The sequence below is a fragment of the Nicotiana tomentosiformis genome, chromosome 1, assembly GCF_000390325.3.
Source record: "Nicotiana tomentosiformis chromosome 1, ASM39032v3, whole genome shotgun sequence".
Taxonomy (NCBI): domain Eukaryota; kingdom Viridiplantae; phylum Streptophyta; class Magnoliopsida; order Solanales; family Solanaceae; genus Nicotiana; species Nicotiana tomentosiformis.
In genome coordinates, this window is record NC_090812.1 from 54,012,044 (window position 1) to 54,037,555 (window position 25,512).

General features: G+C 35.7%; 2 protein-coding genes across 5 annotated transcripts; one reads left to right on the forward strand and one right to left on the reverse strand.

Moving 5' to 3' along the window:
• The first annotated feature begins 3,401 nt into the window (after positions 1–3,401).
• LOC104097940 (shaggy-related protein kinase epsilon) lies at positions 3,402–7,842 on the forward strand. The gene is made up of 13 exons (XM_009604563.4): positions 3,402–3,701; positions 4,471–4,731; positions 4,831–4,923; positions 5,025–5,084; positions 5,198–5,470; positions 5,611–5,685; positions 5,903–5,959; positions 6,042–6,182; positions 6,346–6,396; positions 6,500–6,595; positions 6,731–6,814; positions 7,145–7,247; positions 7,326–7,842. Exons 1-13 carry the CDS (start codon positions 3,642–3,644, stop codon positions 7,385–7,387), a joined length of 1,416 nt encoding a protein of 471 aa, XP_009602858.1. The 5' UTR covers positions 3,402–3,641; the 3' UTR covers positions 7,388–7,842.
• A 415-nt stretch (positions 7,843–8,257) lies between these two features.
• On the reverse strand, positions 8,258–14,742 carry LOC104097941 (putative pentatricopeptide repeat-containing protein At3g15130). 4 transcript variants are annotated; one of them, XM_009604566.4, is made up of 3 exons: positions 11,642–14,742; positions 11,314–11,554; positions 8,258–11,240 (listed from the first exon to the last, which is right to left on the reverse strand). In XM_009604566.4, the coding sequence occupies exon 1, from the start codon at positions 14,328–14,330 to the stop codon at positions 11,937–11,939; it is 2,394 nt and encodes a 797-aa protein (XP_009602861.1). In that variant the 5' UTR covers positions 14,331–14,742; the 3' UTR covers positions 8,258–11,240; positions 11,314–11,554; positions 11,642–11,936. The 4 variants fall into 4 exon arrangements, with proteins under 4 accessions (XP_009602861.1, XP_009602862.1, XP_018626913.1 ...); XM_009604567.4 differs by having other exon boundaries at positions 8,258–8,924; positions 9,724–11,240; positions 11,314–14,742; XM_018771397.3 differs by having other exon boundaries at positions 8,258–9,818; positions 11,314–14,742.
• Positions 14,743–25,512: the final 10,770 nt, after the last annotated feature.

Consider the following 25,512-nt stretch of genomic DNA (forward strand, 5'->3'; position numbering starts at 1 on the left):
CTCAACCTAGTAGTTCTAAAGTAGAGAAAGTGGAGAATGTGCAAAATATTGATCAAGATGATAATGTTTGCGCAACAAAAACCATATAGGATTGCAACAGGCAGAGAGAAGAGAGAGATCAACCGACCGCAAAGGTTTGCAAACATAATTGATGAGAATCTTCTTGGATATATGAATCCTGTGGGATTTGCTTTGGCAGTTGCAGAGACCATTGATGCGTTTGAGTGTTATAGCTATCCGGAAGCTATTTCGGGTACATAACCAAATCGATGGATTAGTGCGATGGCCGAAGAGATCGAGTCTCTTAACAAGTTTAGGTGTTGCCTAGACTTAGTTGATGTGTACGGCAATGGGTAGAGCCATCGTGAGGGCCAAGGACAAGGTAGAGAGATGTTGTTCTTGTTAATAAAGAGAATTCAAGCCAAAGGGAAAATTTGTTATTTTGTGGCTTAGATTATTTTCTTGTATCCCATAATCCCTATAGGTTTAGGAAAACCCATTATCCTAATAGATTTGGGAAAGGAAAACCTATAGTCCTTGTCAAATTAGTAAACCTTTTTCTTATAGATTTGGGACGATTTTGGATCTATATATATGAATTGTGGTTGGAGATTCTATAGATTGTATTGTGCTTTTCTTCTTATTCATAGTGAAAAACTCTCTCTGCTTCTGCCCTGAGGATTATGCTTAGCCGAACCTCGTTAAATCCTTGTGTTAATTTTTCTTCTCTATTTGCTTTACGTGTGATTGTGTGCTAGTTAACCCACCATCTTCCGCAACATATATTCATGTATATCTAATCCCCTTGAGGAGCAGTTGGTAGTATCACGATCTTACTTTCTTTAATTGGCCCGAGAACGTCCGTTAAAAGCTGGCTAATAATATATTTCTTGCATCTTAGTTATTTGATCTCAATCTAATTATTATAACATATTAGTAGAACTAATCGTATAATTAATTGTCCTTAGAATATAATTATTGCAACCTCAAAGTTTGAACAAACAAGCTTAGTGGTTCCCAAGTACAAACTCCTCGTCGCCACCTTCTCCGTCTCTCAATCACCAATGAAAGAAAAATAAACAAGTAAAGGAAAAAAGAGAGGACTATTTCAAAATAATTTGTCGCTAAGTTGGAGTGTTTGAAACAAATTAAGCATATTCCTCTATCCTATTTTAATTGCCACTTTTCAATTGGATATAGTTGAATAAAAAAGGAATATTGTAAAGAGTTGTTGACTGTTTAGCTGGAAATGGATAAGAAAAATTTCATGACCATATGAAATTAGAGCTTTTCAACATAATGAATAAAATAGATTATAAAAACACAAATTTAAAGTAGTTTATGATAAATGGGATCCCAATTCCAACAAACGAAGATTTTAGGAAGTTTCGATTTGGCAACATGCTAACACAATTTTAAGTTTCTAAAAAACCAATAAAATAGGAATAACTACATTGTAAGATAAAAATATAACATTTGAAAAAATATGTTGAGTTCCAAAAATGAAGATAGTTTATTTCAACAAATAATTTAAAATCACTTTGAGCTAGAAAACCTGTACAAGTACGAAAGCATTCTGGTCAAAATATTCACTGGTTGCCAAATTTATCACTTATAATTAATTACTACCAGTAAGAAACTTAAATAACTAGCAGTATTCATTTTGGGACACAAGAAGTAACTCATTTACCCAATAATAAATTTCCTCTTCCAAGTGGAAAATTCTTTCTATGTTATGTTTGTTCTTAATCGCCATTCTCAACTATAATCGATGCACTCGTAGAAATAGACTAATTCAAAAATTATTTTTTTTAGGGTATGTTTAGTATGAAGGAAAATATTTTTTAATTTTTCCATGTTTGATTGGTTTAAATATTTTGGAAAATATTTTCCTTATTAACTCATTTTCCTTTAATTGGAGAAAAATATTTTTCTTATCAAAATAAGAAAAAATATTTTCCAAAACTCCCTCTCAACCTTCCCCGCCCTATTCCCCATCCTCACCAACCCACCCCACATCCCCACACCCACCCACCTAACCTCACCCCATGCCTACCCACCCCATCCCCTCTCTCAGAAAAAGCTTTTATTTTTTCAAATTTCAGTTTTTTTTTGTCATCACCCACCCTACTAACCCCCGCAAAAAAAAATTTATTTATTTATTTATTTTTTTTAATTTCAAATTTCTGTTTTTTATTTTTCTGCACCCCCGTCACCACCCACTCTACACCCCCCTCCCCCGTAAAAAAAAGTTTTTTTTTTACTTTTTTTTGTAATTTTAAATTTTTATTTTTTCGTTTTTCTACACCACCCACCCCCACGCTCATACTCCCGCTGCCCCACCCCTTACCCCCGCACATTTTTTTTTTACTTTTTGTTTTGTAATTTTAAATTTCTGTTTTTTCTTTTTTCTGCACTCCCCCGCCCCCCTCTCCCCCCGAAAAAAAATATTTTTTTAAATATATTTTCAGTTTTAGTTTTTCCATCTTTCGGTTTGTATGTTCGAAATTTTACAAGTTCCAAAGTTATGAGTTCAGAGATTTATGTGTTTGGAAGTTTACGCGTACCAAACACCGAAAAATGAATAAAATTACTATTTATTTTCCAAGAAAGTTATACCAAACACACCCTTAGTTCCAACAAAATTTATTTTCAAAATGATAGCTAAATGTTTTGTGTAGATAAATAAGGTTATTTTGGACACATTGGGACATTGGATCCTCCCTTTTTTCCATGGTTGTTCAAAATTTCCAAAGTAATCCAAAAGAATTCAAAGTCATAAACAAACCGCGAAAAGGATAAGGACTAGTCAAAGTGTTAGACAAAAAGGCCCCCGCGAATATTCCGCTGGCATAATTATTGTCTCAAATCGCACGCCCCCTCGTAAATCCCTTCCCATGCTAAGGACATTATTGTCATTTCAATTAATCTCCCGAGGCATCCACCGTTTGATTCACCATGATGTTAGATCCACGGTTCAAAATTAAAGTTTGACTGCAAGTACGAAAAAATATGCAGACAGGAATGATTGGGCCTTTCGGTCATGACTTTGACCAGTGAGATTTTGAATTTTGATTTGAATATTAGAGATTAGAGAGAAAAATAAGATACTTTTCTTTGTCTATTTACAATTACATTCCCAAATTAAAAAAGGATGCGATTTTATAAAAAACATTTTTACATGTTTTTTATATAATTACCTGAAAGTATTACTCCCTAAAAATATGATTCAAAACGTGATTTTCTAAATTTTAAAATAAAAATTATTTCATATTTTGAAATTACATAAAATCATATTAATTTTTTAGAAGGAAAATAATATATATAAAAAAGTAAAATTAGAGAAAGGAATACAAATAGTAACTCTTATCATGTTTAGGGAATTTCTTTTCTCTTTTGGACACAAAAGGAGAGGAGAGGAGAGAGAGAGGAGAAGGGGCCTTTTATTGTAGTAGTCATATTTTCACATTTTGGTATTTCAAAGTTCAACCTTCTCTCTATCTTCTTCCTTTTCTCTCTCTTTCTCTCTACCATTGAAGAAAAACTTTCAGGTGTTTGAGGAAAGAGGAGGAGAGTTAGTAAAAAACTCTTAAAAATTTGTGGGTAAGCGGTGGTTTTTTGTGCTCTTGGGCGAAGCAGAGATGAATGTCATGCGTCGCCTTAAGAGCATTGCTTCTGGACGTTCCTCCGTTTCAGATCCTGTAATTTTCTATCTCTGCCTTTCTTTTTCTTTGTTTCTCTTAAACTGGTCAAAATAGAGCGAAATAAAGATATATGTTTTATACAATATAACATAACCTAGCTAGTCTAGGAATTAGGATTGAATTAAATGTTAATCGTTGTTTTCTTAATGCGTCTAGATAGAGGGGAATCAAGTGAAGTGATTTGTATAGAAGGTTGGGAATTAGAGAAACTAAATGAAAAATATGGGAATTTACTGTTTTCTTGTTAATTTTCATCATATGGTTTGTTTTGATTAGGAAATTTGAGAAGAAAGATGTTTACTTTTTGAATTTGGAATTTAAATTCTGTTTTTTTAGTTTTTTCTTTTGGGGTCGATGATATTTGTGTTGAATGCTTCTTTGTGATTCTTGAGGGGGAAAAAGAAGCTTTACAGTGATTTTATTCATCATATTAGCTCTAAATATGTGCGACTAATAATTAAGAAAAAGTTGAGGCTCAACGGTTGCAAGAAGATAAATGCCATTTGGAAGATCATTTGCTTATTTGACTTTTATTTTGTTTTATGCTTTTTTTTTTTGTTTTTGGGCTGGGTAGGTGAGGGTTGGGAGAGTTGGAATCTTGCACCCCATAGGCCTGCTTACTCTGGTAATATCTGGCTGTTGTGTCCCAAATTTTGTTAGGATGAACTGATATGAGATTTATAATGGAAGCTTGATTTCATATTATTTTTGATTAGATTTATCAGTAATTCATCTAAAGAATGTGATATATTACTGATTTTAACAGGGTGGCGATTCAAGCATAAAGAGGGTGAAGGTTGAGCAAGAAGTAGATCAAAGGGTGGTTGGTGAAACTCAAATGGAAGAGAGATGTACAACTATAGTTCCAAAAGAGGATATGGCTTCTACTTCTAAGGGCACAACTACTGGAAGCACATCAACTATGGATACTAGACCAGAAAATTCGGAGTTTGATGAGCTTCCTAAAGAAATGCATGAAATGAAAATTAAAGACGAAAAAGCTGATAGTCATGAGGATAATTTAAAGGTATCTTCCACGCATGTGCTCTTTCCGGACTAATTTAGTACATAAAGTTGATGTCTTTAAAATTCTGAAAATGTTGCTGATCTATCTTGTATCCCATAGGATATGGAACCTGCTGTTGTTAGTGGTAATGGAACGGAAACTGGTCAGATAATTGTGACTACTGTGAGTGGTCGAAATGGACAACAGAAACAGGTGAACTAGTTGAATATAATTTAATTTCTTATTATCCCCACTATCCTCTTTTAGGTTTCATTTTAGCTCAATTAGAAGTTGACCTCATACTGTTGTCCCAGACATTGTCTTACATGGCGGAGCGCGTGGTTGGTACTGGTTCATTTGGAACTGTATTTCAGGTAAATTTATATATTTATCTAACGTCTATCGAAAGTGCTAGGTTGATGGAAGCTTTGCAGTTGTCTGGATGACTTTATTGATTCACTCTTCACCCATTTTATATATATGTCAGGCGAAGTGCTTGGAAACTGGTGAATCTGTTGCTATAAAGAAAGTCTTACAAGATAGGAGATATAAGAACAGAGAACTTCAGATTATGCGCACGCTTGATCATCCTAATGTTGTTAAACTAAGACACTGCTTCTATTCTACTACTGAAAAGAATGAAGTCTACCTTAACCTTGTCCTTGAATATGTTTCTGAAACTGTTTACCGAGTTTCAAGGCACTACAGCAGAATGAACCAACACATGCCCATTATATATGTGCAGCTATACACATACCAGGTGAGCTTATTGCTGGATTCTTCAATTTTCTTATCATGGTTGTTTAATTTCAGATTCTTGCAACGCAGATGTATTGTTTCACGAACTATCTTGATTTCAGAGATTAAATGAATTCTTCCTCTAAATTATAAATTTTGCAGATATGTCGGGCTTTGAATTACATGCATGGTGTTCTTGGTGTATGCCATCGTGATATTAAACCACAGAATCTTTTGGTGAGCACTCAATTTTCCCTCTGGACATGCTTGTTGCTTTTAGATATTTATAGCTCTTCCATTTGCATGCCAAAATGACTCGAAAAAGTTACTGTATCCCATGTTGTGGTAAACTGGAGTTTTATGTCGGATAGTCTGTTACTGCTTGCTTTTCTTCTCCCTTCGCTCCTTCTCCCGTACCTGTCCTGACTATTTTTGGCTTATCCAACTTCTGAAGGTTAATCCCCACACACATCAGCTAAAGCTCTGTGATTTTGGGAGTGCAAAGATGTTGGTATGTGATGTTTCTTCTTAACCAAGTTTTCTTCTTCCTTTACAGTTAGAGAAGTTCCTAATATTTTGCCTTTTTGCTTTAGGTGCCTGGAGAGCCCAACATATCATACATTTGTTCTCGTTATTATAGGGCCCCTGAATTGATCTTTGGGGCTACGGAGTACACAACTGCAATTGACATGTGGTCTGCTGGTTGTGTTATGGCTGAGCTACTTCTGGGACAGGTTAGTTTATATGTGTAGTTTAAAGTTCTGCTTCACGTGTTCTCGTTTCTGAGCAATCCAATTCCAAAAAGTTCACGATTAAGAAAACTAATGAATAAACAGAAATATATGTTGGTGACCTTGAATACATTAGTCTGATAGTTTACTGCTGTAATATTTGTAGCCTCTTTTCCCCGGAGAAAGTGGTGTTGATCAGCTGGTGGAAATCATCAAGGTGTGCAATCTAGGGACTCTAATTGCTAATGTTAGGTGGTTTTAATCTCTGTCAATTTGGATGCCTAATTTTACTTAGTCTTTTTATACTTGGCGCATGTCAGATTTTGGGGACACCAACTAGAGAGGAGATTAGGTGCATGAATCCAAACTACACAGAGTTCAAGTTTCCCCAGATCAAAGCTCACCCGTGGCACAAGGTTAGTGAAACTTATTTGGTGGATGTAACCGATTTTTCCCCCTTTCACCTCTTTGTTCCCTTGGTGAAGTTTGTTGTCCACTCACCCTCACACGAGTCTAGCATGGATCAAATCTAACTAGATTGCAATCTGCAGATATTTCATAAAAGAATGCCTCCTGAAGCAGTAGATCTTGTATCAAGGCTTCTTCAATATTCTCCAACTCTACGTTGTACTGCTGTAAGTTTCGAATTTTCCTTTTAGTTTTCGAGAAGTTAGGTTATTATGGAATTCTCCTTTTCCCCACCCTTCAAACTCGGTGGAATATTTGTGTCCTGTTTAATGAGTCCTCAATTTATGTGCTTTTAGCGCATCATTCAGTGCCCATGAAACAATTCGGTTTGCTTGCAATTCTTTAATGTGATCTTTCATGCATGCTTATAAAGGTACAAATAGTAAAAGACAGAATTTTTGTTGAAAGTAGTTTTCAGTAATGTTGTATTACTCCTTTAAACGTGCTTGATGTCTGTTTTCTGGGGGAATTTGAGCATATTTTGTGTTTATTGACAGTTGGAGGCATGTGCACACCCTTTCTTTGATCCTTTAAGGGAACCAAATGCTTGCTTGCCAAATGGGCGACCTCTGCCACCTCTTTTCAACTTTACTGCTCAAGGTGACCTTCAATTTGGTTTTTCACTTATGCTATCACATGATTTGATGCCTCAATCTGACTATTGTAATTCTCATGCAGAGCTCTCTGGTGCACCTGCTGACCTGCGAAAACGCCTTATTCCTGAACACATGCGCAAGTGAATTTTGTGAAGACAGTTGCTTAGGCTTTGTAAATGGGTTTTTTTGAGAGGTTTAGTCGCCTAATCAGTGCTTACTTTGCTCCAGCAAATGCAGCTGCTATTCTTGGCCCTGGTAATATTTGATGCATTTCAACGTCAACATGGAGCTAGTAACTTGCTAGTTGGTTTTGGAAGGAGGTTATGTCAGTAAGATTCGTCGGTGAATGATCGGCATGGCATGTCTGTCTATAAACTTATTATGTGTTAAAAGTATCGAATACCCCTCGCAGTTTTAGATGAGAGTTTTCATCTGTTAATTGATACGTTGTAGCAATATCTAGTTTGTGGGTATTCATAAGATCAATGGGTGCTCCCAAACTGGAGTTATAGATGAATTATTAGGAATTTTTTAATTTTTAAGTAAACCATTTCTTCTCTTCTGGTTGTCAGTGCTAATATATTCACTCCTTAAGTTAATATTTGTATTCTACCAAATGGAGCATTTCCACAAATGAGAAGAAAAAGGAAATGAAATATATGGGTTGTTCAACGAGCATTCCCTAATCATACGTGTTCACAGAATTTACCTATTTTCCAAAATGAACGACCTGCATTGACACTTGAAAAAATAGTGAATGGATACAGGATGGTGACTAAAACTAGAGGATAAAACAATTTTTTCTATAGCAATGACATATATAGGGTAACTTTGCCCGTAAAGGTTTAGAAGACAAATAAGAAGAAACTGATTAGCATTTTTTACATCTTTTGAGATTTGAACTGAATGCTAGGCCACCCACTTGGATTGTAGAGGGCAAAATAACTTGGGAGTGTTACTCCGTCCATGAGACTTGAAAATATGGGCATTAAAAACTAAATAAGGAACTATTAGTCCATTAAATACGAATCCTCCATTCAACAATTTAAGATTTAGTCGTAGCCACCATTTGGAGAAAATAGATTCAAAGCACTAATTAACAGCAACTACAATCTCTTATGAAAAGTCAGCACCTAAATAGTTTTAAGTACAGCTTTGTGGTCCTGTGATCAGAACAAATTTGAACCAGAGAGATCACATCCCCATTCAGCAAATAAGGACAATCAAGATAGGTCTGTTTACTTATTGACAATTGCATAAGGTCCTTGGCATGTGGTCCGGATGGTTTATGAACTTGCAACACATACCTATTTGATCTACGAAGAGAATACACCACCACAGATATAACCATCCCCATCAACAGTGACATTGTGACAATCCAATCAATCCATCAGTATGCTTTCCTTTTTCTTTCCAATTTGTGGTAACCTAATTTTAAGTCTCTGTTGCCATGCAACTAGTTGAATCTCCAGGATCAAACAGAAATGGATGTACTTTGAAACCTGTAACGCAGTCCCACCAGAATTCCTGGTACTGTTTCATCAACTCCGGGGGGATGGTGGATGGTTTCAGGAAATGTGTGTAGCTATTTTCCCCCGCTAGCACTCATAATAGGAAAGGCTACATTGACTTCACCGGAAAAGGCTTTGATGTCATGGAGGACTTGGGAATGATGAATATACTATGTTCAGTAACATGTGTGTTTTTTGTGGTCCATACAACCAAAGGCAGGCAATGAACAAAAGACTTTATTAGATATTCCACTTACCAGATGCTCACAATAGAGAAACAGGGGACTAGCGGTGGGAAAGCTATTAGCTTCTGCAAGCAACTATTGTTATACTTTTGCATAAAGGAATAGGCACTTAACAGAAATAAATTATTTATTTGAAATAAAAAAGTATCCATTCAAAATCAGAACACCAATTCATTTTGTCCTAGACATTAAGAGAGATAGATCTGAAAGTAAAGATGTCTAGACTTCTGAATATAACCACCGTCCGCTTCACCAGTAATAAACTCGTGCATCCTTGGAAAGAAAGGGCAAAAGAAAAGACAGGAATTTCCCATTTAACATGTTGTCTTTCTATATTTTTGCATTGTTGAAGAATCATCAGTTATTAAAAAGCCATTGGTGCACACCTAGCCGCTGCCTCTAAGGCTCCAATACTTTTTTTGTTTGATCAAATGATATCAATCAAGAAGACTCTCTTAGTTTTGTTAGTGTCTTTTCAGATTATGTCAGTGTCTTTTCATCAGTTATTAAGCTAAACGGAAGTCTAGCTGCATAGCTTTTTTCTCACTTATACAAAAGGCAGCTATCTCAATCTTAAGAAATTTAATGAATCAACTAGTACCCTAGGGAATTCTCAAATTTTTTCTGACATCCATCCCTTGTCAAAAAGTTTGACTTTATGGAAAGACACTGACATAATCCAAGCAAGGAACTTAGAAATCTTATAAAGATATAATCCACTTACCACTGCCTGCTGATATTTCTTCCATCAAAACTGTTGTCGATTAATGTCATTTTCATCAAATCTCCCTCCATTAACAGCAAACAGCAAGCAATAACCTGTATAGTTATATGGTTGCTTCACTACAGGTCTCTACATTAGGGACAATCAGTAAATTAGAGAAGCCTGCACTGTCAGATGCAGAAGCATCTTTTCACATGGCAACACAACTGAAAGCATCAGCATCATTAGACTGACAGCATTTAGAATATATAAAAAGGATGAAAATGAGGAAAATCAGGTACCAAGTAACAGGTAAAATAGTAGTTACAGCTACCTAAAGAAAATTCAAACTCAGTTTCTGCTTATGTACCAGGAGTATCAAACAGGAAGGTGAAAAAAGGTAAGAAAAACACTGAACAAAATGTCTATGTGGTGCAACTTGAAGATTTTGAAAGGATTAGCCCCCCAAAGAGTGACCTTTTTAACCATCATTTTCATTTATGAGGAACAAAACCTAAATTTTGTCCAGTTATACCAAAGTTTCAACTAGCCAGTTCTTGCTATCAGGGAAGGCAACGGAATCAAAGAAAATCCATTAGCTTTACCCAAAGTAAAAACACCTTTACCTTTAGAAAATTATATTATACGACTAGCATGCATCTTTTTTTTAAAAGAAAGAACTTTCATTCTATACAAACAGCAGTAAACTCCCAAGACAATGGCAAGGCTATGCATTGAACAAATGTCCAATCTTACTCTCAGGGAAACACTAAGATATTCTCAAGCACTAGCATGCACCTATAACATGCTCAGAGTTCTAATCTTAACAGAAAACACCAAGTCAACTCCTTTTCAATCAAAGTCTAGGGTTCAGGTACATGCTACACTTCATCTAAAGCGGAAATCAGCTCCATTGCAAAGGAGTTCAAACAACTAGGTGGACATGGCACTTAAAGGACATAATGGAGCTTCAACAACCAAATTTTGTTAGCATATACAAAATTTACTCCTATGCCACAAGTTGTTGTAGCTATCCCTATCCCCTATGGCGCAAGTGAAACCAGAGAAATTTCCTTCAGAAGCTAGAGGTTTATTTAGAATAGTTCCATAAGAAAACGGAGATGACCTACCCATGTAGATCATGTATTATACGTGGGTGAATAATTTACCATTACCTCACCGAAACACCGGCAAGCCAAAGTTCCCATACCCACTGTCAGAATAGTGCAAAACCAAATGCTGTAACCAAACACTAGATATATCTTCTTACCAATAAAAAAAAGGTTGTAAGCAAACACACAGCACTCCATAATTTTTTCAATCAACAAGACCATTCCAGAGTTCTAGAACAGTTTAACACAACCTAAAAATCCCTGACATCCCCAGAGTTCTCGAATAGTTTAACACAATCTAAAGTTCCTGATGCCCCACAACTGCACAGGTTAGGTCCCTTATCTAGTTGGAACAAGTGCACGGTTTAGGTCCTTAATCTGGTTGGGTAGTTTATAGACTGAAAAAGAAGCAGCTCCCTACTTTACCTGCAGAGTAGATATCAGAAATTAGGAGAAAACAATAACTCCAAGCAAAAGTATTAGTAAGATGGTTTCATACCTGTGTAGGGAAGCTCATCACGAGGTCATGTAGAACAAAGCTTTCTTGAGGACCATCAGACCCTGCTTCATGGAGTTAAAAATATCTCTCAGAATGAGGACTAGTTATCTTCCCTGATGCAGGGGAGTGGCAATTGGTGCCTGATGTAGAAGAGTGTTGCGAGAATAGGGACTAGAGAATCGACTCTTGTGTAAGTCTCAGAGAGAAATCAGCTCCGATAATTCCTATCATTTACATTGATCTGCATAATCTTAACTTTTAGTTTCTATTTTCCAATTAATGATCTTCATTCTAGCAATTTATAGATATACAGATGTGAACAGTAAACCTTGTGATGCACTGCACCTCCAATTAATGAAAATTGGATGATCTGATCTTGAAGGAGAGCCTTGGTGTAATTGGTAAAGTTGCTGCCATGTGACGAGGTCACGGGTTCAAGCCGTGGAAACAACCTCTTGCAGAAATGTAGGGTAAGGCTACGTACAATAGACCCTTGTGGTCCGGCCTTTCCTCGACCCCGCGCATAGCAGGAGCTTAGTGCACTAGGCTGCCCTTTTTTCGGATGATCTGATCTTGCCAAGCCCAAAGAAAACAAGAGTCAAGGAAAGTCAAAAGAACATTTGCTACCAATAATCCCCACAAGAACATATTCCTTCCTTAAAATGATGAAAACAATTTGAATCTCGCAAAATAATATGTCGATCAAAAACTCTTGACATGAACTTCATCGCATTATGACAGTCACCGCATACACGAAGGTTCTTGTAAATCCGAATTGGTACTCCATTTGGCACACAAAGAAGCCCAAAAGCAATAGCCAACTTCTCACTGTGATAAGAAAGACTTCGTTCCCTACCTTCTTCATTGATATCATGGAGAGAAAAATTCAAGTCTGGCACATATCCAGCTTCCTTAATCAATGTAATAACATCATCAAGTTTTGAGTAAATTTCATCACTCTTTGGATGGCTTCTTCCCTCAGATATAAATGTGTGGACAACTCCATTCATCTCAATCCAACTATAACCAGGCTCTTTATTAACACCCTTCAACTTCATTTTTCTTCTAAGTTTTGCTGCATCTTTCCATTTTCCTGCAGCTGAATAGATATTTGACAACATAACATACGGGGCAGCATCTTGTGGTTCTAACTGAAAGAGGGCAATTGATGCTTTCTCTGCTAGATCTGTGCTCCCATGTACTCTACATGCAGCAAGCAACGCTTTCCACACAGTAGCATCAGGTGCAATATCCATTTCATTGACTAATTTCTCAGCCTCCTGTATTTTCCCAGCACGACCCAAAAGATCGATCATACATGCATAGTGGTCAGCGCTTGGTCTTATCCCATAATCTTTCTTCATTGAATCGAAGTACTTCTTTCCATGCTCAACAAGACCTGTATGGCTGCAGGCAAATAATAAGCCTATAAATGTAATGAAGTCGGGTTCTATTCCACTTGCAATCATCTCGTCATAAAATCTCACAGACTCCTTTCCTTTGCCATTCTGGGCATAAGCCACTATAAGAGCAGTCCAACTGATCACATTACGCATTTGCATTGAGTTGAATACTTTTTTGGCGTCTTCAAGGTACCCACAATTGGCATACATTGTCATAAGAGAATTATCAATTGATAATGATGCCTCAAGGCCAGATTTAAGAAAATCCGCATGAACTTGTTGCCCAAGTTCAAGTAGTGCCAATTCTGAGCAAGAACTTAGAACACTAGCAATGATAATATGGTCTGGTTCAATTTCAGCCATTCTCATCTCACAAAAGAATTTAAGAGCTTCTTCATAAGAGCCATTGTGAGCACAGCCAGTGACAAGTGATGTCCATGAGATTACATCCTTTTCCACCATGCTGTTGAAGACACTCACTGCACAAGCTAGTTCTCCCTGTTTAGCATACATATCAATAAGTGCATTGCTTACAAGCTTGTAGCTTTCATATCCAGTTTTAACAACCATGCAATGAAGACATTTCCCATTTTTGACATCCTGTATACAAGCAAGAGAATTCAGAACTGAAGGGTAAGTAAATTCATCCACTTCCATATCACTAGCATGCATCCTTTTGAACAAAGACAGTGCTTCCCCTGGAACTCCATGCCTCACACACCCAAGTATCATCGAATTCCAAGAAACTGCATGATCTACCTCCATCAATTCCAATGCCTTCTTAGCACTGTGCAAATCCCCACATTTAGAATACATGTCGATTAACGAGCTTTGAACAAACACATTGGCCTCAAAACCACCCTTGACAATGCAACTATGTACCTGTACCCCAAATCTATTATCATAGAGTGCAGCACAGGAAGTTAAAACACCGGGAAATGTATACTGGTTCGCCTCAATCCCTTCTGAATGCATGTTGCTAAAACACTGAATTGCTCTTAATGCATCACCATTTTGAGAATACCCATTAATCATAGCAGTCCAAGTAACATGATTTTTCCCATGAGACATAACTTGAAAAATACACTCAGCTTCCGAGATGCGCTTAGACTTTGCATACATATCAATAAGGCCAGTCATAACAAAAACATTCACATCAAAACAAGTCTTAATAGCATAGCCATGTATCTGTTCACCTCTTGAAAGCAAGCCTTTTATCGCGCACATTCTCAGAATACTTCCCAATGTGAACTGACTGGGTATATGCCCCTCACTTTGCATTTGCCAGAACAATTCAAATCCTTCAATTTCAAAACCATGCTTACAGTATCCACAAATAAGAGAAGACCAAGAAATTGAACTCTTAATTGGGACCTCCTTGAACACTTGTCTTGCTTCAACAAGCCTTCCTACATTGGCATACGCCGCAATAATTGTATTCCATGTAAACTCGTCTTTCTCGGGCATTTTATCAAACATCTTTCGAGCTGCATCAGTGTGACCCAGTTTTGACAACTCACTCAGTTTTTTATTTTTATCAACTAAGGAACATTTATGGCCTCGTGTAATCGAACTTGCAAAGGTTTGAATCGTGCGATGAAGTTGCAGAGACATAAGTTGACACAAATAAACCTTTGACCAGAGGTTGAAATGCTGAAAATTTTATGAAAATTTTGCTTCTTGAATATGAGCATAAATTTTTCATTAGAACAAATAACATGCAGGAATAAAGACACTTAATTGTTTATAGTATGATTTTTAGAATTGCATAATTCATCTCCATAAATTTTTGGACTTGCAACATCCAAACTAAAACTTGGGTTATTTTGGTGCAATCAATTTGCTATCTCCTAACAAAGTCATGGGTATTACCACTTGAATGAAAAAGAAGGGAAATACTTCACCTCATCATAGAGTTTAAGGAATGGTATTATAAGGGTGGTTTGTCCACATTGACATTATTTCTAAGGAAATAATTTTCATTCATTCTTTTTCTTTTTTTCTTTTTAATGTTGGTTGGCTGTAAGGTGGCTTTCCCATGGGTAATCTTATTTTAATCACATATGATCATCCAATTTTACAAAAAATATAAAATAAAATTTTAAAACGATAAATAATACAATCTTACCTTTATATCACTAAGATATTAATCTGGAGCCACAAACACAAATCGATGGTAAAAATATCCACGAGACACCACTTTAAACATAAAATAATAATTCTAACCCACTTAAAAATATAGTAAAATCTACAATGTGCTACGTGGTGAAAGACAATGTGCAGCAGTAACTTCTATATAACATCATTCCTATATAATAACATTTCATTATAAAAGTCAAGTTTTTTCGGAACAAATTTTTATGTTATGTTATAATATATGTTCTATATAATAACATTTCGTTATAATATCCAAAAATATTCGGAACAAACGAGTATGTTATAAAGAAGTTTGACTGTATTAGGTTGGGAAATGATTTTTTTTTTTTGGCTTTTCTTAGTGTTGCCATGTGAATATTATACATGTTCCGGCCTACAAGGACACATTTTAGCATTCTCTAACGTTTTCTATTTTTATGATGTATATGAATAATTAACTTATTTTTTCACAAATATTCTTTATTTTTTAATATTATATTATATTATATATATATATATATATATATATATATATATATATATATATATATATATATATATATATATATATATATATATAAAAATTAAAATGCACACTACAATATACGCTTTGGGCTTTAAGCTCCGTATATTTTGTTTTACTCTTTTTTTTTTTTGGTCTTTGACGACTCTGATATGATCATACAATTACATTTAAATTATAAAGAAACACATGATGTGCGACTAGTAAGAAAAAAGAACTCAACATCCAAATAATAGCAAACATCATGATTGTAAAGAATCTAAATTCTAATTCACATGCACTTATGTATAGGTGTTACAGCAAACGCATACAACGATCAGACAAACCAACGGAAAAAACAAAAATGCAATACAGTAAATCCTGTGAAATGAGGGAGTAAACAAAAAATTAAAAAACAAGAAACTTCCTCGAAATAACACGTCCCCCTTTGCTTTCCAATTATTATGGAACTCATCTGTCGCTTTATACACTCGAAATCTAGTAGTAGCAAAATGTTATGAATTGATAATGATATTTGATTATGATGTAATATATATAAAAAATATAGTAATAGATCTGATTGAAAAGATAATGACTCAAACTTGAAATTCATGATATAACACTATTACTTCGGCCATCATAAAGTTTTGCTGGTGTTACTGTGTCCCGACAATTTGGAGGAAGTTACCAAGGGTGGCGACAGAATCAGAAAAAAGCTCGCCAATTGGATACAAAGGTAATAATGTGTGTGATTTTTCCCAGGTCCCAACATTAAAATATTTAAATGATTATGAGTTATGTAATACTCCTTTGTCTCATATTATCAGTCGTGGTTACTAAAAATAACTGTCTCAAATTATTTGTCACTTTAGAAGTTCAACACAAAATTGATTATCTTTTTCCTCTTTTACCCTTAGTAATAATTATTATTGAAGACTACAAACAACTCAATTATAGATAACTTTGTTCAAATACCAATGAAGAAAGATTAAATATTACTCTCTCCGATCCACAATAAGTGACCATTTTGCTTTAGGCACGTCCATTAAGAAAATACTAAATTTTATACAAAAATACCTAGTATGATTAAACTACCCTTAATTAAATATTGGTCACATAGTTATAGTAGATTTAATGTGAGGAGTAAGAAAACTTTTTAGAGATATGCACATAAGGGTAAAAGAGTAAAAATAAATTAAATTTTTTCTTGATTACATAAATGGACACTTATTTTGAACAAAAATGAAAAAGTAAATTGATCACTTATTGTGGACCGAAGGGAGTAAAACATGAATAAGGGTAAAATAGTTAAAATTTTATCCTAATTAATTTTTTTTAAATAGCGTGTACAAGAGAATCACGGTAGATAAGGAGACGGTTGGAGTATAGGTATGGGTGTGAGGCCAGGAAGGTGCAATTTCAATGTCTTACCAATCTTTAAAATTTTTAACGGAGAAAGCTAATAAACACATTCCCCTAATTGGCAAGTTAGCATCTCGTGTTCAGCAGTAAGGAGAACGTTATCGTCTAGCCTTTAGCAAATACCGACCTTATAAGTTACTATATATACTAGACTAGACTAGAGCAAATAACTGCTAAGCGATGTAGTTTTATTGTAATTTAAATAGTTTCCTAATATGTAGTTCACGCTGAACTCCATTTCGCCTTTTTTAACCCTTTTAAAATGGAGTTCACGCTGGATAAAATAGTAATTTAAATAGTTTCCTAATATGTAGAACTTTCAAATAAAATAAAATATTATTTATTAAATCTTTCCTTATTTGAAATATATAAGATTCATAATTAAAATTTTGGTTATGAAATCTTTCCTTTTAAAATTAGTAGAAAGTTTAATATTTAGAATTTCAAAATAAATATAGTATGGGAGAACTAGGAATATGTTTTCTTTTCCTTCTATTTTCTTACGGCAATTCCCTTCGAAATATGTTTAGGTATTCATTCTTTTTATAGGTAATAACTTAGAATTTTAAGGGCTAGTGAGATGTTTATACTTAAGAAATATTTTAATTATTAAATATATTTTTTAAATATTACATAAGAAGATAAAAAATTATCTATAATTTCTCTATTATTATTAAATTAAAAATTCCCAATGCAATAAATAAATAAATTATTCTTTTAATGTTAAGAATAAATAATCAACTCTTTGAATTAATTAATTAGCAAAAGAATCCAATTTAATTCTTTTTCAAAATCTCATGTTAGTAAAGTTATTTTTCAAGTTGATCAAACTTTTAAGTTACACAAATTTGTTTCCATAAGAAGAGCACCAGCGGTGGCAGAAATTAAAAAGTTGAGCAAAGTTAGTTATATTATAGTATTAAAATGTTACTTATTTTCAGTATTAGGTAACAAAATAATAATAATTTCCATAATATATTCCCAAAGTTCTCATAAATAAGAATATGGCATAACAGACTTTTATTGGACAAGATTTTTTTATTTAGTGAATTAGCTAAATTGGATCAACATTCATTATTAAGAGCTAACATTTTTAATTTTTGTTCAATAACTCAAATATTTTATTTAATAATAGTCACATTATTTTTAAAAGTTATATATTCACTGAAATAGGGTACACGCGCAAAGCGCGTACCTTAAGACTAGTTGATTAAAAAGAAACTAATGGATTAATTAATTATCTAACTCTATACTCCGTGAAGGGACAAGAGTGGATTGGTGAGCACCCTCCACTTCCAACCAAGAGGTTGTGAGTTCGAATCACCCAAGAGCAAGGTGGGGAGTTCTTGGAGGGAGGGAGCCGAGGGTCTATCGGAAATAGCCTCTCTACCCCAGGGTAGGGGTAAGGTCTGCGGACATACTACCCTCCCCAGACCTCACTAGTGAGATTATACTGGGTTATTGGGCATGACACATAAAAGATTTAATAAGTGCCAGCAATTTCTAATTTAATACATAAGGATGTCTACAATTTTAACCGATATAATTTGCACATATAAATCAAGTACGTACTCGTCACCTCGCGTACATAGTTTTCAACTACACATTTTTCACATAAGAATCAATGCCTAAGGGGTAATTCCCCCACTCAAGGTTAAGCAAGATACTTACATTTTGAAATTATGCCGATATTTCAAAATAGCCGTCTTGCTTGAATAAATCCTCCAGACAGCTCATATCTATTCAAATTAATTGTATAACTTTATTAAAATTCATCAAAAATAATTTCGGATAATATAACGTCGACTTAAAAATTTTACATTAAAAGTCAACCAAAAGTCAATGTGGGGTCCGCCTCTCGGAACTCGGCAGAATTTTTACGAAATCCGAACACCCATTCCGATACGAGTTCAACCATACCAATTTTATCAAATTCCGATAATGAATCGACCTCCAAATCCTCAATTTAAAGTCTATAAAATTTCTACCATTTTCAACCCAAAAACTAATTTAATGATAAAAACAATAATAGATTTGGGTAATTTAACCAAAATTGAGTTAAGAACTCTTACCCCGATGTTTCCTTTGAAAACCTCCCGAAAATCGCCTCTCCCCGAGCTCCAAATCGTCAAAGATGGAAAATGGGAAGAAGTCCCATTTTAGAACTTAAATCTGCTGCCCAGTCATTTCCTCTATGTGATCGCGAAGCAAAAGATTTTTCCACCCCCTTTTTACTCTATGCGATCACGGCCATTCTCCCGCGATCGTGAAAAACAAATTCCCCAACAACCTTGTCCAACTTCTTTCGGATAATCTCTAGTATAATAGTCATAACATTTTGTACAAAATTCTAAATAATGAATGGTTTAACTTTTTGAAAACTAGACACCAAGATCAACAACTTTCTTGTTTTGGTCATCTCCCAATTCCTTATAGATTTCGAGATATAAGCTTCCAAAGTTATCCTTATGCAGCACATATTTCTTCTTTGCGATTTCCAAACTCTCCCCGGATGGCTTGTAGTATATCAACCATAACTTTTGGTACACAACTCCAAATAAAAATTGGTTTGATTTTCTAAAAACTAGACACAAAGGGCTACAACTTTTATTTTTGTATCATCTCCAGATTCCTTATAGATTGCGAGATATAAGCTTCCAAAGTCGGGTGAGTGCAATAGAAAATTTCCTCTATGCGATCGCGAAAGGCCTTCCGCGATCGCGATTCACTGGCCATTTCCCCCCATTTTGTGCTTCGCGATCGCGGCCAATTCCACGTGATCGTATAGCACACTATTGTAACCAAAAACCAGCAGCTATAAATGGCCTAGAAATGGTTCGAAACCACCCCAAAACTCACTCGAACCACTCGGGACCCCGTCCGAACATACCAACAAGTCTTAAAGTATATTACGGACTTAGTCGAAACCTCAAATCACGTCAAACAATGCTAAAACCACGAATCATACCCCAATTCAAGTTTAATGAAACTAAGAAATTTCAACTTATACATTCGACGCCGAAACCTATCAAATCAAGTCCGATTGACCTCAAATTTTGCACACAAGTCATAAATGACATAACAGACCTATGAAAATTTTCAGAACTGGATTCCGACCTCGATATCAAAAAGTCAACTCCCCGGTCAAATTTTCAACTTAAACTTTCTATTTTCGCCATTTCAAGCCTAATTTAACTACGGGCTTCCAAATAATTTTTCGGACACACTCCTAAGTCCAAAATTACTATACGAAATTATTGGAATCATCACAACTCTATTCTAGGGAGTCAACTCCGGTCAACTCTTTTCATTTAAGCCTCAGAAATAGGGATTGTTTTTCCAATTTAATTTCGAACCTTCAAAAAACCAAACTCGATCGCACATGCAAGTCATAATACGTATTACGAAGTTGCTAGGGGTATTAAGTCGCTGAACGGGGAGTAAATTCTTAAAATGATAAGTTGGGACGTTACATTCTCCCCGTCTTAAATATACGTTCGTCCTCGAACGTGCCAAGAATTATTAGGAGGACATTAAATTACTGAGTGTATTTTTACACATATACTCGCGGGTGATTCTACGTCACCGTAAATTTAACAGGGGTCCGACTGTAAGCACGTAATTTTTGACCCGCACATTAGAATTATCATTAGTATTCATAGTATTTTTAATATTTATTTGAGTTTATAGATATTTTTATCTGCAATTTTAGTTTTAAGATATGAAATTGAAAACACAAAAAAATAGTTTCATTTTTCTGTTTAATTCAGGTATTAGGTATTTTTAGAAAGATATTATTTTTATTATTATTTGAAAATATCAAAAATAGTTTTGTTTTAACGGTTAGTTTTATTTTAATAGTTTATTCTACTTAAGTAGGACTAATTAATATTTTAATAGTATCTTTATCTTTGTTTTTATTTAATAGGCAAGAGTTGATATTGGGTTGATAGATTTTTGGCTAATTAGGCCAATTTTGAGTACAAATCCGGCCACCAAAGGCCCAAATCGGACAACACATTCCCCTTGGCCCATACTCCTTTACCCTACCACATAAAATCCAATTCTTTCACAAAAAAAAGAGAACCCAAGAGTACAAGAGGGAAAAGCTACGCAGCAGCTTGAAAAAGAGAGAGGGAGGAGATCTGCAGATAAACATACAGAAAAAGAAACAGAGGCGAGAAAACGAGAGGACCTTCTCTTTCGGTTTTTTCCCTCTCAAATCCTCCTCCATTTTCTGCCATAGAAAACCCCTCAACTCCAGCGGAACATAGCTTTATTTCCACTTCAAAAATCAGTTGGTAAACATCACAAAATCGCCATCGAACAAGGTCAGTCGAGGTCGCCGGCAAAGTTCCCGTTCGTGGTCAGATTTGCTCTTAGATCAAGTTCCATCACTCGAAAGTTTTTTTATCTGCATTTCATTATCACTAAGGTTCATTTTTTTACCTACTGTTTCAATAGGATTTTTGCTTTGTTTAGCAAATGTCCTACTGTTCTTGGTCTGCTTGCTTCAGTTGAACATAACTGCTGAGATATGAGTTTGCATTTAATAGATTTTGGAGTTACAATAATTTAAGAAATTTGATATTATGCTGTTGTTCAACTTCTCTTATTTTGTAATATGCTACAATAGCTTTCATATAGGAGTCTTAAAATTGGAAAAGCTCATTAGAGGTTCATTTCCTTCTCTTAATGCATTTCTTGCTCATGAATGGATTAGTATCATTTTTTTCCTGTTAATTAGTAGATCTTTGTAAAGACCCGACCGGTCGTTTTGAGCATTCACGCTCCTTTCAACTATTTGAAATCTTGAATAACTTCCTACGAGGTATCATGACTTGTGTGAATTGTCAGTTTTGGTTTTAAGGTATTTCGGAGTTAGCTTGGAAGAATGAATTTCATGTTGGAAGCTTAAGTTGAAATAGTTGACCGGATATTGACTTATGTGTAAACAACCCTGGAATAGGGATTTGATGATTCCAATAGCTCCGTATGGTGATTTTGGACTTAGGAGTGTGTCCGGAAAATTATTTGGAGGCCCATAGTAGAATTTGGCTTTAAATGGCGAAAGTCGAATTTTTGGGAAGTTTGACCGGGGGGTTGACTTTTTGATATCGGGGTCGAAATCTGATTTTAAAATTTTTAATAGCTCTGTTATGTTATTTATGATTTGTGTGCAAAATGTGAGGTCAATCGGAATTGATTTGATAGGTTTCAGCATCGAATGTAGAAGTTGGAAATTCTTAAGTTCCTTAAGCTTGAATTGGGGTATGATTCATGGTTTTAGCGTTGTTTGATATGATTTGAGATTTCGACTAAGTCTGTATAATGTTATAGTACTTATTTGTATGATTTGATGGGTCCCGAGGGGCTTGGGTGTATTTTTTTAGGATAATTGGTTGAGAGACTAGTAAGGTTAAGAAATTTGGGAGTTTGACCATGGTCAATAGCGGGTCAAGATGACCTCTTTTCAGTATTTTGAGTACGCGAGCAGGTCCGTAGCTTATTTTATGATTGAAATTCATATATGGTTTGTGTCCAGGAGGTTTCAGATGGTTAACGGATCAAAAGTTGGACTTCCTGCTACAAAAGCTGCTGCAATTTTTATTCTGCTGGAGGACTGAAGGCCGATGATCGAAGGCCGAGTATCGAAGGCCGAGGGCCTGGACAGAACTGTAAGTTATAAAGCAAGAGACTTCGTCCCATTTTCTATTTTTGTCAAATTAGAGCTTGGGGAGAGGCTATTTTTGGGAGATTTTTAGAGAAAAATTGAGGTAAGTGTTCTTAACTCAATTATGGTTAGATTACCCGAATCCATCATTTGTTTTCATCATTTAATTAGTGTTTTGAGATTGAAATTTGGAAAAATTATAGAAATCTCATAGAAACGAATATTTGAGATTTCAGTGTCGATTCAGAGTCAGGTTTGAGTGAAACTGGTATGGTTGGACTCGTAATTAAATGCGTTATCGGATTTTATAAGTTTCGCCGGATTCCGAGATGTGGGCCCCCACGGACGATTTTTGAGCTAAAAATTCGGATTTTTATGGAAAATTAGCATTTTCTTATGGAATTAATTTCAATAAATTTTATTGACTGAATCGAATTATTTGTGGCTAGATTCGAGGCGTTTGGAGGCCATTCACGAGGCAAAAGCTTAACGAAATAAGAATTTCACGGTTTAAGGTAAGTAATAGTTATAAATCTGGTCCTGAGGGTATGAAACCCCAGATTTTTGTATCATGTGATTATTTTGGAGGTGACGCATATGCTAGGTGGCGGGCGTGTGGGCGTGCATCGAGGGGATTGTGACTTGGTCCGTCCCATGAAACTGTAAAGTTGAATAACTTGTTGTTAGCTATATGCTCTCTATGTATTGAAGAAATTTGACTGTAAATCATGTTAGAAATCATGATTAGGCTATGTGATAGTACTGTTAGGACCCACAGAGGTCGCGTACTTGTTGAATTATTTGCTAATTGCTGTCTTGTACTCAGTCATGATTTTACTTGCGTATCATACCTCGGTCCTTCTTGATTTTGTTGATACACTATGTTATATTTGTTTGGATTGATCTTTGTGATTTTTGAGAGCCGAGAGACTAGAGAGGTTGAGGACTGAGTAAGGCCGAGGGCCTATCGGTGAGGTAAGGATACTATGGCATGTGAGTTGTCCGTGCAACACATGAGTTGTCCATGCGGATTATGGCTCTTGGGCTGTAGGAGCCCCTCCAGAGTCTGTACACCCCTAGTAAGTGCGGGTACCCATTGAGTGTGAGTGCTGAGGGCTGGGAGCCCAGTGAGTGATTGTTGTCCTAAGAGGATGTACTTGCTTTTCATTTGTTGTTGCACTTAGTTGCTATCTGTCATTGTTGTGAAATTCTTTGAAAGATTTTATATCCGGAATACATGAACTTGAATTGCATAAAATTGACTTGACTTAAAATGCTGGATTTGAAAGCATGTCTATTCTTTGCTGGAATTACTGAAAATGAACTACAACTGTGTAGCTCGTCACTATCTTCAGTTCCTTATTTATTATTGTTACTTACTGAGTTGGTTGTGCTCATACTACACCCTGCACTTCATGTGTAGATCCAGATATTCTCGAACATAGCGGGTGTTGATTCTTTCCCCCAGTTGATTCTTTTTTTCGAAGATTCTGAGGTAGTTGCCGCATTTTGCAGACCTTGTCTCTCCTTCCCTTTATCCTTGTTTACTGTATTTGGTATCAGACTATCATAGACTGTATTTTCCATACTTGTAATCATATTAGATGCTCATGTACTTAGTGGCACCAGGTTTTGGGAGTATTTATATTTGTACTTGTGAGATTTCTTCCGCTGAATTTAATAATTCTCTTTTCAAATTTAAAAGAATACGTGGTTTATTGAGATTGTCGGCTTGCCTAGTATTGAGATAGGCACCATCACGACGGGTGGGATTTTGGGTCGTGACAATTTGGTATGAGAGCCTAGGTTACATAGGTCTCACGAGTCATGAGCAGGTTTCGTAGAGTCTTGCGGATCGGTACAGAGACGTCTGTACTTATCTTCGAGAGGCTGCCAAAACCTTAGGAAAATTTCACTTTCTTGTATTCTATCGTGCGAAATTGATTCAGCTTGAAACATAACTCTTTGAATTCCTTCCACGCATTTGTATGCGTACATGAGCGCTCGGTGTCAGCTGTACATCACCGGCTTGTGATTCCATGAACGATGTTTGAGATGTGTATTCCATGTTCTGGTGATGGCCCAGTCTGGGGGACTTGAGGCCAGGTTTAGACCGCAACTTAGGTTCGGTAGCTTCAGTTGTAACCTGTACATTTGGACTCATATGTCCGGTAATGTCCCTATGAGTGGAATTTATGGCTCGATGAGCGGTGGAATGGCTTTGTGATGAGTATGATATAACTGCGGGATGTGTTAAGACGATTTGAATATTTTTTTATTCTAGCTCAGTATCTGTATTTATGATTTCGAGACTGTGCACGGGTTGCTACGATGTCTATGCGTTGTTATCTCATAATATTGGTGTAATGGTAAGGTTCTCGTTATGTGTTGAGGCGGTAAATGGCTTGAAGAGAGGATTTTGCAGTACATGATTAAAGGGTTCGGCAATTAATTCCAGCGGAGGAAAGGCAATCGGACTATAGATGTTCAAGTTTGGTTGTTAAAGTAACAAGACTTGGTATTTGCGAGCATGGTCTAATTTTCATTGTGATGCTTTGTCGCCGTCCTTGTTTGAACGCATTATGGTCCGCCGGTGTTACAGTCTTCTTGGATTTCACCTTCGGGGTAGGGTGTTATGAAATGGTGCATGAGGGGTGATTGCTAGAGATAGCTGTGTGCAGCGGTTCAGAATCGAATGGGTATTTCTAATGTTGATGGCTCAAGAAAGATGATCTTCGAAGAGGCTTAGAGTCGGTAACCATTTATTGGTTCAGGTGCTACAGAGATGCATTTTGATTTGATGTAATTTTTGGACAACAAATTATGAGGGAAGACATGATGAGAAGTGTTTCGCGGTGGTTGAAGTACTAGCATGTCAAGTAGGAGAAGTAGAGGTTAAGAAGTTGTTTAAAGGAGATGATTTAACTGAAGTAACAGTGGCAGATTAGCATATGGATTCTGTGGTAAGGTAGTCGCGTGCCTTGAGAAAGTGTAGAACGGTTTGGAATCATGATAGAATGTGATTTGGCCTACGGAATTTATTTGGAGTGATGGTTACTGTA

Bases quoted from the DNA above. Each gene is read 5' to 3' on its own strand.
- LOC104097940 (XM_009604563.4), top strand. From the start codon at position 3,642: ATGAATGTCATGCGTCGCCTTAAGAGCATTGCTTCTGGACGTTCCTCC. The intron at 3,702-4,470 runs GTAATTTTCTAT...TGATTTTAACAG, and splicing joins GTTCCTCCGTTTCAGATCCT to GGTGGCGATTCAAGCATAAA. The intron at 6,815-7,144 runs GTAAGTTTCGAA...GTTTATTGACAG, and splicing joins CAACTCTACGTTGTACTGCT to TTGGAGGCATGTGCACACCC.
- LOC104097941 (XM_009604566.4), bottom strand. From the start codon at position 14,330: ATGTCTCTGCAACTTCATCGCACGATTCAAACCTTTGCAAGTTCGATT.